Source organism: Neodiprion lecontei, chromosome 2 (genome assembly GCF_021901455.1).
Source record: "Neodiprion lecontei isolate iyNeoLeco1 chromosome 2, iyNeoLeco1.1, whole genome shotgun sequence".
Lineage (NCBI taxonomy): Eukaryota > Metazoa > Arthropoda > Insecta > Hymenoptera > Diprionidae > Neodiprion > Neodiprion lecontei.
In genome coordinates, this window is record NC_060261.1 from 12,847,523 (window position 1) to 12,862,533 (window position 15,011).

The 15,011-nt window shown below is 39.6% G+C and overlaps 1 protein-coding gene and 1 long non-coding RNA gene across 2 annotated transcripts in view; one reads left to right on the top strand and one right to left on the bottom strand.

Moving 5' to 3' along the window:
- LOC124292829 overlaps window positions 1–15,011 on the top strand; it is a 64,604-nt gene that overhangs the window by 33,975 nt on the left and 15,618 nt on the right. The window lies entirely within an intron of this gene.
- LOC107216552 (aspartate aminotransferase, mitochondrial) lies at window positions 9,037–13,678 on the bottom strand. The gene is made up of 8 exons (XM_015653780.2): window positions 13,389–13,678; window positions 11,950–12,106; window positions 11,740–11,868; window positions 11,329–11,550; window positions 10,158–10,314; window positions 9,954–10,052; window positions 9,558–9,874; window positions 9,037–9,469 (listed from the first exon to the last, which is right to left on the bottom strand). The coding sequence occupies exons 1-8, from the start codon at window positions 13,472–13,474 to the stop codon at window positions 9,347–9,349; spliced, it is 1,290 nt and encodes a 429-aa protein (XP_015509266.1). The 5' UTR covers window positions 13,475–13,678; the 3' UTR covers window positions 9,037–9,346.

The window sequence follows — 15,011 nt, forward strand, 5'->3', positions numbered from 1 at the left end:
ATATTTTCCTTCAATTGCAACTGTAAGTGCGTTAGCAAATAATCATCGTGATCTGGCAATACTTTGCCTGTGAATGTGAATCTTTCTCTGGTCTTAATATTCGGTGAAAATAGTGCCAGAACGCACCATTAGAATCCTCATTATACATATGACCTGTAATCTTGAGATTCCTTTAGAGTTATGAAAAAACTTCTCGATCGATAATCAGAAGACATGTCAAAGCTTTCCGCCTTACCTACGGATTCAGCAAATCATGTTTGACATTATATTTAAGTTCACCGAGGCAATAACATTATCTCGCGGAAAATGTGGAAGTGACTAACGATACGATTTTCCAAATTCGTCGCTGAAGGTTCAGGGTCCAACAACCCCTTAAGCGGTCAAAAGGTGAAAGAGGTTGCGTTTGGAGAAGAACAAGAAGGCGGGATGAGGAAAAGGAGCGAGGCAATCACTGTGAGTGGGCGACACGCGCTTCGAGAGGGTTATCAGGTTGATGAGACCACGCGAGGGGCTGAGAGACGGGTTTATCAGAAGGGCTTTATGTGGGTATAACCTATAGGCTTGTACAGGGTGTAGTGACAGTGTCGTAACGCTGCAGTGAAAGGAATAAGGACAAGCTACTAGCCGGTGCGTTTCGGGGGCGCCATATGACGCCATGCCAAGGGCTGGTAATGACGACCGGGGATCACCACAACATGTGGCCTCTTCGCTGCGCGACCGCACAATTTGGATTAAAATGAGCAATTCCAAAATGTTGTATGGAGAATAAGTACCAGCGATAATGTAACCGACGCTTCGGAGTTCTCTCGTAACGTCCAATATGCTCTCGAATGTCAGAACATGCAAGGAACCACTATTAAACACTTCAATGCAATTTTATTTGTCTCTGTCATGCATTAAAAGTTTTAGGGGCGGTAAATACGCAAGAAAGAAGACAATCCACCGTACCTGAAGAATTCTTGAAAACTCAGTCGGAACATGAAGGCTTCTCGAGAGAGAATTTCCACGCAAAGAAGCTTATTAGCATAAATTCCAACGTGTGTAAATATCCTCTTCAGAAGCACTCTGCACTCGACAAGGTAACTGCAGTGAAGCCAATAGCAATACGTTCTACACGAATGGTTTGATCCTATACACTCACAATGAAAGGAAAAAAATTACTCGTTACCACTAAACATTTTTTTCAAGACCCTTCGGTCAATCTGAAGCGAGAATGTGTTGGAAGTGATCAAAGTTTTTTTTTTCCTTTTGTACAATGCAAGAAATCAGCTTTTTTCATGTAAAAATAGTATATTGTATTAGAGTTACGGAAAGTGGGTAATTTCCGATGAGTGAGAAGTTTGCAGCGTGATCCGTAAGGGCGATTACTGCCATCGTACCAGTCATATTTCTCCCAAACGTGCGTGTAAGACACGCTTTTTTACCATCACCTATGGAGAATACTTTGATCTGAGAAACAACGAAGGTATCACTGACAGTGCGTAAAATTGAGGTTAGGTAATTTACGTTCAATAACACAGTGCGTAAAATTGAATTATTCGAAAGTGCACATGCACCAAAGAATGCCCCACTGTGTAAAATCAAGCACTCCAGTTGTGCGAATGCACCAACGTCGTTTTTCTGCACTGTTCGGTAATAGGGCACCCTCGAAATCTCTACAGGCAAAAAAAGTATTCTTCAACACCTGTTGGGAAATTTCGATTTTCAAATCCTATGGACCGTACGTAAAGTACGCCATTTCCGAACAGAGCGGTAAAACAATGTAGGCGCACGTGCGCAATTAAATTGCTATATATATTTATTTTACAAGCAATGACTTTCTTTGGCGCATGTGCACCATCGAATAATTCAATTTTATGCACTTTATTCTTGAGCGTTAGTTACTTCACCCTAATTTTACACGCTGTCAGTGGCACCTTCAATGCTTCTCAAATCAAACTTTCCTTCACAGGTGTTGGGAAAAATAACGTGCGGCACAAGTGCGGATGAGCGATATATGTCTCCTATGATTAAAGCACTCACCTTTGAAGCATCTCTGTTGAATAAATACAAGTGAAGACGATTTTATACTCAAATAATTTACAATTTCTTCAACTATACATATACTCGTAGCTATGCGAAATTTTCTCAGCTTTTAAGAACTTTGTGTAGAACTTTAATAAACTTTTCTTTGAATGATCAATTTACTGGAGCAATAACCGATTTTTTAAACTTAAAAATGAAATTCGAATCTCTATTTATCTAGTTCCATCGTTTAAAATTAAACTAGAAACTTTATTTTGCAGAAAATTTACTATCGGACAAAATTTGCGATGAAACGAGAATGCAGAATCGAATCCAATGTGATTGCGTTTACCACACGACACTTAAGTTTGTTTACGAATTCGAGACGCAAAAAAAATCATTTGTTTCATTTGTCGATGAAATCTACCTGACCACGGTGAGCAGACAAAATTCAATTCCCGGGTTGTCGAATGAGTTTGTCGAATCTGAAAGTATCCCAATCACGTCATTACTTGTCGCGCACTCGGTTGCCCATCAGGGTTGAGAATTCAGTGCCCGCAAGCTGGACGTAGCGAGGCTGATGTCGATCTGTCGGATCATCGTTAGCCGATCTGGCATTTTCTGACGGCGCAGGTACCTACCTCTGTATTCAGCATTGTGCATCGTTCGTCCCTCGACCGCTTGTGGACACCCACACCAAACAAAACTCGTCTGTACAGTCTCAATGGATGAAGATACCGCATTGCGCGCATTCGTGTTCGTGTTCTCCTAAATGGCCGCGTGAGTACGTGTGATCGATCACCTTCGAACCACCGACGAACAACTTCCCACAATGGCATTAGTAACTAGAATTTGATCAGCAGCCGAAATCCAGCCACCCACGTTGCCACTGTGCATGAGTTTGTTCCTACGCTAACGCTTGTTATCTGTAGATTTCTTAAGCATCATACCTAAGACTAGTATTACCATGATCTCTGTAATCGGTGGACGTGAAATATGACTCTCGAACATATTGCGAGGTTTCTTGAAATTCACAACTACTATAAAATTTTATGACTTTAAGCAACGAAGGATGTTTCAAAATCGATCTGGAAGTAGAACAGCAAAGAAACTAAGGAAGATAAATTGGATAGCCCGAACGGACCAGTCCTAGAACTTTATTTTAATTTTGTAAATAACTTGGGGATAGCTGCGTTGATTTTGGTCAAAATCTAATCGGTTCCGTGTTAAAAGGAACTGCAACATTTGAAACAAAGGCCGTCGAATTCCGGCGATTCATTTTTGGAATATCACCGAACAGAACCTTGATCGTACACACATATCCATACGAATACCCGAAGTTTGTCGGAGTTGATTCTCTAGACCTGAAAACAATGACCTCTAGTGAATTCCGAACATTTATCAGAGTTTGCGATCTGTTCTGAGAGCGAAGCTTTTCATTGGAAGAACTACACTTGACTGGCAAGTTCTGACTCATAATCACCGTGGGAGTATCGTTCAGTGCATGTAACAAAATGCTTGAGGTAATCCTTGCTCTTGAGAAAGCCGGGAATGAAAAGTGTGCCCGTGAAGCTATCGTGAAGAAGATGGCAGACTCGCTACTGGTTGACGTCTCCTATTTATCTAACCGACCGCACTTATGAGGCCAAGTTCAAAAGAGGAGCCACTGAGCTCTATGAACAAGGAGATACAGGACACGTGCCACTTACAGCTAGCCAGCTACCTACTGCCTACTTCGCTTATCAAACTGGCGACAGTGTCGGCGGTACCAAGAACTGCAGCACACCCATCCCACCAGTTAAGGCTTTACAACCACGTAGACGAGTGTATCTGTCCATCCGCCAGCCAGCCTGCCTGCCTGCCTGCCTGCCTGCCTGACTGCCTGCTTGCCTGCCCGTCTGTCTCTTCCCCGGCGAGTTATCTCGCCGCCTAAACATCATTGAAGGATATATTCTGTCTCCCTCTGTCTGTGGGCTTGTCGCGGTGACGTGAATCTGGAGATTTCAGGAACGCTTACGTCTCAAATACTCCGATTTTAACACCACTCATCATTTCACGGAAAGGAAACATTCTGAATGATGAGTGACAAGTAATACAGCAAGTCTTCAATTTTCTTGAACTCGTCTAAATACAAAAAATACTGCAACGAATAATTTGGAAAGTACAGTTGTCGTTATTCTACGTGTGCAAGTTTAAAGCGGTAACTTTGTGGATAATGTTATTTAAACTACAAAATGTATGTTTGAAGCGGTCCTTTCGAGTTTCTTGCGCAGGACCCAGAGAGCCTTCGTCTCATCTAGGAACTTGATTTCAAAAGCTGCAACTCGCTTTATAAATACCCAGACGATGTTGATTAACAGTAATTAAACGATAAGAGAAGCTGCTGGTCGTTCAGCAAAGAGCAACAACACGATTGGTTTAAATGCGACCGTATTTACGTCGCGGAAGCAATAATATACAAACGCTGGTATATACCCACTCACCGAATTAATTGAATTGTTATGGCTTCCGGGGAGACTCCGTAACCCCTAAAGTTTCTCCCCGTTGACCATTCATCAGAGCCCCATCCATAGAGCTATTAAATGCATGTACAATTATTGTACGATTATATGTACGTTTCCATTTTTGCATCGGTTTGATTGTTTCATTTGAGTTGATGCATTGTATGTCAGAGGTTCATTTCGTGCAAGGTGGTGTTATGTAACTACAATCAGATGAGACTAATGCATCTGTAAGGTTAGAGTACGAATTCGTCCGTTAGTAGAATATCGAACCCACAAGTTGAACGACACAATTCAGCAAAAGTCGTCCTAGATTTCTAAAACTCGGCCGGTTTATGATCCCGCGCTTTTAGTCATCAAAGAAAAGTTCGAGGAATTTACGAAAATAGCAGCCTGCTAGTACCTCACAAAGACAATCTTCCAACTCTTTTTGATAACCACGAAGCAGTATGACATAGTTTTCAAACTTTGAAGATCCTTCGTTACTTAGGAATCAAAAGGGTAAAATACGATATGCTGATTTTGTTGGTAAAACAGGCAAATCCGAAATCGTCTTGACAGAAGAAACTCGCCCGACAGCATTTTGAGTGCAGGCGTCATGGGATAACGAGAAGAAGGCGCAGGACGCGCCATAAATAGATGCATTATATACGTGAAATAAACCGTTGAAGCATCCTAATAGAATGCTAAGGCAATGTGTGGGCCAGAAGATGTCCTTCGGAGGGTTTCCCCCCTCTTGAGTTTAGTGAGGAGTCGCACCGCGGGCGACTCAGATGGTACAGAGCGATACAGCGCCCCCTATGACATGCCACAGATCTCACACCATTACTCAGTCAGTCCGGTTGTATAAACACTCGAGGCTGGTGTGACCAGCTAGAGTGGCCGGCCGCCCATCGTGCGTGGGACACCGCGTAAAAATGAGTTGTGTCAACGGATCGGCCGACCCCCCGTCTAGATGTCTCCAGGTGGGCATGGGTTGCTTTATAATGCAACCTTTCTTATTGTTGCTCGAACCTATGCGCCGTGGTTTTGTGCAACAGGATGCTTCGCGCCTATACAGCTCGCGGCGGGGTGCTTCTGAGCGAACTCTACACACATTCACGAACCATCGAATGTACTTATCCGTGTGTCTATCCGTCGCAGAGGAAGGTTAATCTCAATCATATAATCGCCCAAATATCTCGCCGCGACTCAAATCACCGATTCAGATTCTTCACCTCGCCGAGTGATCTCTGCTACCTATTTCTACATTGTTATATAACCCGATATACGATATCCTCCGAAAGAGAATTATAACTGAACGTCCTGATTTTAGACACAAGTGAAATCTCGCTACTCTGTGTTATAACTACATTTAATGCTTTGTTTACTGCCAAAGATACAACAGCCAAGATGGTGATGTCTAATAACGAAGAGCATAGAGTAGATATACACAACTTAGATGCGCTCAAGTTTTTTTAGTCAATGTATTCACCCGAATATGTGATTACTATCAAATAAAATTTTGGACATATCAGCTTGAATATAATCACAAAAGTATTTCCTGGAGACGAAATAGTATATTGTGTGATACGTGCTAAAAATAGGCGATATCTGAACAAGCGCGGCGTTCGGCAGGAACCGAAGGCGAATGCTGCCGTCACACGAGTCAGATATCGCCTATCCGCACCTAAGAAGAACGACATTTTTTTACAACACCTACGGGGAAAGATTAATTCGAGAAGAATTGAACGTGCCACTGAGAGCCCGCGAAGTTGATATTACGTAATTTAAGCTCAACGACGCAGTGCGTAGAATTGAGTTATTCGAAAGTGCACATGCGCAAACGAAAATGTGAAAAAAAGCATTTCAATTGTGCTTTGACTTTCGAAGCTTTGCGGGGTGTGCGTAAAGTTCCCCGATTTCTGAACAGTATTGAAAAGCGATGTCCGCACATGGGCATAACTGATATGATATATTTTATTCACACTAAGGATTTAATTTGCGCATGTGCAGTTTCAAATAACTCAATTTTACGCATTGTGTCGTTGAGTATAAGTTACATCACCTCAACTTTACACGCCTTCAATGGTGCTTCGAAGTTAAACTTTCCACGCAGATGTTGCAAATGACATCGTGTATGACACGTCGAATAGGCTATATTTGACTCGTATGATGACAGCATCGACTTTTCTGCACTTGTTACAGAATATACTATTGCCTAATATGTCTGTCATTGGGCTACACATTACGAGTTTGTTGTCGATAAATTTTAATTTCGATGAATCACAGCTAACCTTCTTTTTCACTCAATTTCTTATCGATCGCAAGAATTAAATTAGGTTGATTTCGATACTTTACCACAAAAATAATCTGTTACTATTAAATACCAGTGTCAAGCGATCACTACTGATTTCATTAACGGTCCAAAACGATCTGTAGATCACTGAAAACTTCATAAGAGAACTCTTTTAAGTATTGTAGGCGTTGTAGCATTGAATTTTCATCAAGAATATCGCATTAAAGTGATAGGAATGTACAATTGAGTTATCATTAGACATGAACAAGAATGAGGAATCGTTCCTTCACTATTTTTTTCATAAAATCGCGTCGGACGGCACGTGCGGATCGCAGAAACGCCGAGGCGAAGGGTTAGGACAAAGGGAGTGGTTAGTTGCGCCCAAGAAGAACCAGAGGCAGTCATTTGAAGGAATTGCTACGGAAGATCGTCCGGTCGCTCGCTGACTGTTACCGTCTCTTCCATGGCACCGCGGTGCTCTGTGCCTTGTGGTTACTTCAATTAGACGAAATCGTGCCGTGTGGCTGATCTGGAGGCACCGCCAATGCTGCCGCAAGGCACGAACCATGCGTTCGAATACGTGCTTCCACCCTTTATATTTATTATCATCAAAGCTCGCCTCCAGAACGACAGCGTCTCTTTGTTATAACCGTCCGCTACGCGAGTCCCAGAAAATGTTTTTATCCAATCAAGCGCACAGACGTTCGTCATTTGTTCACAAAATCAATTTCGCCCAAATTCGCTATCTTAAAGACGTTCTGACGATAATTTTATTACTGCGACTGTTATAATGAACAGTATTAATGTAGAGGAAGATTCTCAACTTTCAAGGAATATTTCTTTACCATGAATTCTGCGTTAGCAGTCACTCATTCGATATAACAAATTACTAAAAGTAGTGAAATTAACAGTCGATTTACTCATCTTAGAAAGTGACGGATGAAAGCCTGAATGTAAACAAAATTTATGATTCGACCACTACTGGGGCAGGTTCCACTTTAAAGGGTTCAATTAATAACATTTTCTCATGATTTCCTGTTCAACTGACAGTTTATTTGACGATAAAAAAAAAACTCTCGATGAATATTCGATCTATGTAATTTACATTTCTGAACAAATATTGATTTAACGTAGCGAAAAGACTAATTCAAGAAAAAGTTAAATACCTGTACGTGCTGATTATAAGACTATTTTCAACGGAATAAAACTCCGATGAGATTTAACATAAATCAAGTAAGCAATTCAGAGAAACTACAGTTCCTTATTCTTCGCCTCACCTGTCGATTATTAAAAATTCAAAATATTAACGCAGCTTTCGCTGAATAAAGTTTTCTGACTTGTCACTATAAAGTTCTACTACATTTCTGTGAAATTAGACGAGTTATTCTTCATTGTTTCTATAAATTTCTTGATTAAAGTCGTACAGTTTTAAGTTACAGTAACTCGGTCATTCACAAAGAATTTCTTCCCATTTCACAGATTTTTTCCGACATACTTTACAGAGTTTTGTCGAGAGTTACCGACAGAAATTTGCACAGAAGTATTTTTACCCTGACTCAGCTTGACCGGATTTACTCGTTTCCGCAATGCTATTTCCAATGAAGGTAGGTGTACCAGCAGCCAAACGTAAAACCTAATGTTAAACAGTCCCGGTAGTCGGATGCTTTTATTGGAATGCGCACAACGACTAGTTTCATAACCCACTATAATAAGTTTGCTTATTTCGCAGGCTATGGCCTATATATATACCTACATGATATATGTATCACACGACGAACAGATACTGATTCTACCCTATCAATAATTTGAACGAGCTTACCCACCGAGTCATTTTTATATTGTACACATTTTACTTTGCAGTAAAAATCCTTCTGCAAGTATAGCAGATATAAAATACTATATTACATGAAAGTGATGCTGTAACGTGGAATTTTACTCACTGCAAGAGTCGGTCTGTTTTATGCCCCGAGTAGGATAATCAAAGTACTCAAATAATAAGCCCTACGCTACCGCTGAACGGTACTGGATACCATTCGGCGAAAACGGGCTTACCGACGGATCTTTTTTTTATCGTTCGAGGTAAGGCAAAGCAAGATATTACTGAATATAACTTGGCTTCCGGGATGAGGTCTCGTTTCAAAACTGTTTGTTGCCCAAGGACATTGCTGTCCGTATGGCAGTTGTGTGAAAAATATAGAGTGAACTATTGATGGGATTGAAATTGATAACTGAAAGATTTTGAAGAAAAAGCAATTAAAATATGACAACTTTATTCTACACATTGCATGTATGTGTTACACGATCGAATATAGAAATTACTTTTAGTCTTCACCAAACTGCCTGCAGTTGATATTTTGAAATTCGTTCGAAATGGATATAAATGCTTTATTTTCATCATAAAATGCACATCATCATCGTAGAGTAAGTGTGATGAATTGGAATCTTTATCATGTTCACCTTGATCTACGAGGAATTGATGGTAAAAGAAAAAAAAAGTTAAATTCTCTAAATTTTTAATCTCTTCTCAAACATCAGCAGCAAGTTACAAAGCGCACGTTACGCTTCACTTTGTAACTTCGTGGATGCCATGTGCAAGATATTCCACATTCTTGGAGGTAACACCAGCCATGGATATTCTGCCATCCTTCGTCAGGTAGATACTGAAATTCTTGGTAAGATTTTCAACCTGGGAAATAAATACATTGTTATTAATTTGTCAATTTGTTTATCTCTCATAATATCAGGAGTCGACCTCGATGAAAATTAATAATAACCTGAGGTGGCGTGAGTCCCGTGAAACAGAACATTCCAATTTGATTTGTGATATGCGACCAGTCACGCGTAGAACCTTCTTTTTTAAGATTATCACGGAGCTGCGTACGCACTGAAATAATTCGGTCGGCCATGCCCTTCAATTCGACAAGCCACTGTTTTTTTAGACTTGGGTCGCCCAAAATCGTAGTAGCGATGCGAGCACCATGTATTGGCGGATTCGAGTACATCGGTCTGATTAAAATCTTAATTTGCGACATCGTGCGCGCGGCTTCATCTTTGCTCGACGTAATCAACGAAAATGCACCCACACGTTCGCCTGAAAATGTAAGCAGGAAATGCTAAAATCTGTATTGTGAATTTTCCGTGAGACTGTGAAAATTTAACAAGATGCCCACCATACAATCCCATATTCTTGGCATACGATTGAGATATACAAAGGTTGTGTCCATCCTTGATGAACAGCCTCAAGGAATGAGCGTCTCTGTCAACATCACCTAGAAATCCAAATAGAATTAACACGTTGCACAAATTTTGTACTTAAATACACTAAAAGATACAGAGCACTGTGTATGGGTAGGAATATTTTGCTGTATTCTTACCGGAAGCAAAACCTTGATAAGCCATGTCGAAATACGGGAAAAGATTTTTTTTCTGAACGACTTGCGAAATCTCAGCCCATTGTTCAGGGTTAGGGTCAACACCGGTTGGATTATGAGCACACGCGTGGAACAGGATTATCGATTTCTCCGGAATTTTCTGTAAAGAAACGGTTGCATACAAAAGTGATTATTATTTTCTGTATGACCCCCCCCCCTCGGAAAACTGCATTTCACTAATGTGGAGTAGGTGCAAATTCGCCAATTTCGTCAGCCCGATTCAAACGCGTCGAACGGCAATTTCTGAAGGAACTAGGACAAGTAAAATCGTGTGCATCACGGACGGAAGGTGATTTCACTCGTCTGACCACCACCTTCGCATCATACTGCTAATCACCTTCTTTCCGCCCCTGATACACAAACTAATATTTTAAACTTTATTCAGAAACGCATTCTTTATCCACTCCCAACAGTTGGTAGTATTAAGAGGATGTTATAGTCAATCTTTACCGAATGAGTAAAATGTTACCTATTTTGTGACTATTATCCTAGCCTATGCAACACTGATGCAAAAATTTCACAGTTGGTGCAATTTTACATGCAATGCCGAACGAAACTGCCTAAAAGCTTTTTGGGTTCCTGTGCAAATGCCCCTAGGAAATGTATTTCTGCAGTAAGTGGTAATTCAATTATAGGAATACATTTGTTACCCTTACAGTTGCATAAAACCAAACTTTTTTAGTTCGTTATATTCGGCATTGTATGTAGAATTGCACTGACTGCGGTATTTTCACATCAGTGATGCGTAAGGTCTGATAATAGTCAAAATACGTGACATTCAACGCAGTTGGTAAGGGCTGACTTTATCATCCTCTTAAATATCGAATGATGATATAGATTGGAATTCTTTAATTCAGAAGGCAGCATCTTACAGTAACGACAACAACTGGGTCTTTGTATGTAATTATAAAAGTCGTTTTTATCCTTAATTTTACCGTAGATTAACTTATAAACGTCCGCATGGAAAATAAATTGCATTGTATTTTCTGTTCCCCAATATTCCTGTAAAACCGATCCAAAACGATCGTTTGATTACCAGGCGCGACACCATTATCTGCTAACCAGGCCCGCGCCACAGATCCCAGTATCTGCATAAATTTTTTATTCAACTTACAGATATATCTTCTATGGCACCCTGGAAATCAAACCCGCAAGTTTTTGGCTCATAGTATCGATAGGTCTTGACATTCAAACCAGAATGTTTGAACAGTGGTATGTGATTGCCCCACGTTGGCGCTGGTAAATAAATATCCTTATGGCCAGGGAAAAAATTTCCCAAATATGCTGCACCGATACGGAGAGACCCAGTGCCAGAAATTCCTTGAACGGTCGAATTCTGAAAAATAATGCAAGCGTTATATGTATACTAATGATCATTAACCAAAAACAGTTACATAAAACTAGATTTGAGAATAGAGAACGGAATTCGGTTCACCAGGGTTTTGTTTTTCAATTTATTCTGTCAAAAACAATTCCTGAAAAATAAATCCTCTGTGAAAACTTATTTTCTACTTTCTATGCTCACCAAGCCATTTTTTACTATATCGCTATTCTCGCCAAGTGCAAGGTTGATGCTATGTTTGCAGAATTCAGGGTTTCCTCCAATCGGCGAATACTCCTTATCGAGCCCACTCGATCCTATAATTTGCTCCGCCTGTCAAAGATGAAAACTTCTGTTATGTAAGAAAGTGTACAAAATCGAACAGAAAAGTTTTAAACCATCATTCGGACACACCTTTTGGACGCTGGGCAGTACGTATGGCTTTCCATTATCATCACGGTAAGCGCCGACTCCCAAGTTGATCTTCTTAGGGTTACTGTCCCTCTTGTAAGCCTCCGTTACACCAAGAATGGCGTCAGGGGGCCCCATCTCAACTTTGTCCCACCACGCACTGTGTGCAGAAACAATAAACTAGATTAAAATCAGCTTACAGACACATTCAAATACCTGTTGTCTAAATCTATAACTAGAAAACTTATGACTTTTGTAGTATTGAAAGCTCTATACAATGTCTTCATGCGATAAAATTTTTATCTCAACCTTTGACCGTAAACATAGTAATCTACATCACACTCGCTTCAAATTATCGCTCTCTCTCTTCATTCTATATTACTTTATTTCACTTTAGGTAGTTTATTCGTCATCTAGTATATGTTAAATTTTTCATTAATTCATTATTACTATAATTATTTTTGAATTCAATTTTTACGAACTTTACTACTGCGGGGACTCCTGCCAAGGTAAATAAGCCCTCTATCTATCTGTCTATCTATCTCTTATCAAAAGATAATATTCTATCATATTCAATCTAATCTATGACTAAGCTGCATGTTCAGATTCAGCCAACAGAAGATTTACAATGGATTTGATCTGGGATCCATATTGTTATGTAATCCATATTGGAAAAGAATCAGAGGTAAGGATGATACATATGAAATTCATGCTGGCTACTTAAACTAAAGAGGAAATTTCTTTTTTTTGTGTTTTGTTCTACATTTATCAGTTATTTTCCGAAATTTAAATCTAAATTATAGCCAAGTCCCAGTGTCATGAAAATTATATCTGCCAAATTCTGCAAACTTGTACAAAGAATTAATTGTGCACTAGCGAAATGGTTTGGAATGAGTTGAGCGTAAAAAAATTTCTAAACTGTAATTCTGATCCAATATTGTGTTATTGTTGTAGGTATGAAAATTAAAACTTTCTAAATTAGTTCACTAGCTGGAAAATATTTGTAATAATATAATATATTTCCCAATTTATGTTGCCTGTATTTACGGCTGAATAAAAATGTTGCAGTTACATAATTTCTTTCGGACACATAATCCGGGTGAAAAATTGTAGATTTTTTCAATGGCAAAAATCGGGATTAGTAATGTCTCATCTATTCATAGTAGATGAAGTAATATTTCAATTTTTGCGGCTAAAATCTATTAATTTTTTTACACTAGTAACAAAATGAGGAAGAGGAAAAGAGAGAAGAAGAATGAAGGGAGTAGAAATTTTTTTCATTAATATAAAATATGAACTGTAGATCGGCAAGTAGACAATCTAATCAACGAATATAACGATCGATTTATTTCCCCACCGGAACATCGTTATCATGTGTCAAGGTCAAATGTAGTGTTCCAACTATGTATTACGAGAATTAGAAATAATTTAGATAAACTTACATGTTTTTGAGCGAAGTCGCGTAAGCATGGTTGCTGATTTTTAAACAATTGAACGAAGTCGCGAGTAACTTTGTTTTCTGCGACATTGTCGGTTAAATTATAATGAGGTGATTTTTGCACAAACAGCAAATGATGTTGGTCGGAGCAGCTGGTGAACTTGAGCTTGTGAGTTGGAAGAGTGGGCCGTGTGGGGCTAGCTTTGAATACTCCACAGATAGTGGAAACGAGAGAAAAATGCGCAAGGCTGCTCATGCGCCGTCAGGCACTGCCAGTATTGTGTTACGTCAAAATGCCCTTCCACTGTCGTCACAGGTTACTAAAATTTTCCAAGGTTACTTAAGGTTATCTGGTTTGTTTAGAAATACAACTTCGTAGAGCCTGATCACGTCTCGCACCTATTGATAAATTTGGATCTATCAACATCATCAACAAATTCACCTAATTTGTTTCCAGTTTGTAAGAACGGATCTGTCACTGGTATTGGAAGCAAAATAACCAACCTTCGGTATAGAATTCATTCATCTTGAAGTCGTAATTCTCCCACACCACTCTCTTCATTGATTGGTTATCTTCCATAAAAATGAAGCATGGATTACCATTGACGTAAGAAGTACGATTAAAATCATACGGCATATTCACTGAATTTGTGATGTTAAACGAGCACTGCGCTGCCTGCTCGGGCTTAAACCGAACTTCTGAGTACTCGAAGAGTGCCAGCTCGAAATTTGAAATGAATCAGTCGTTATAACTGTTCAAAACCCCAAAAAGAACTGTTGTTTGTAGCATAAACAGTGAATTACTCACTTAAACCCGTAAAATTAATCGGTTCGAATGTCGATACTTTCAAGTGTTTTGAGTGTTGTTTTGAGTGTGTTTGCGCTTCACGACGCTTTTAAGAGCTTGCCTATGAACTATAAACACAACCATAACTGAATGGGTGGCTCAACGGAATGCTTGATCGATTAAAAATATTTAAATTGGTTCTCCTTTACAGAGGAATTCTGACAAGTACGTAATCTTTCGGTCTGTTTGCGTTTCAATCTATCAGTAACATTATTGAGTAACACCAATGAATTGATTGCTCGTTCGAAATGAGGTAATCCGTCCTGCGCGACTCGGTCAGTAAGACAGATGCCTGACTCATAAGTGTTTGAGATGTCATCTTAAAGATGGCGTTGAGTAGGAGTACACGCAAAGACGTTCGGCTCAATGTCAATTCAGAGGTAGATACAACAGTTTTCTATATTCACTGACTTGGGCTAAAAGTGTCCACGAGGATATTTATCTAGCTCAAACCCGGTCTAACCAAAGAGACCGATAGAACGTCGACTAAATTATCCAGTTACCCTTATCGACCGAGTCATTTTTGTACTACAAATTTCTGGGTCTTATACGTATAATTGTAGGTCAGGGACTTTAAAACGAATTGAAGGAGTACAAGATATTTTACTGCACGAACTTTCGACTCACTAATCCAACTGTTTCTTGATTTCTAATTAAATCGTACGCTCCGATGATAATATGTGACGCATTTCTTGGTTTTGCTATGCTAAATTTTGCTATCTGCATTCAAAGAAAGGACTTATATAATTTACGATCCAAATAAAGACTAACTTTGAACGA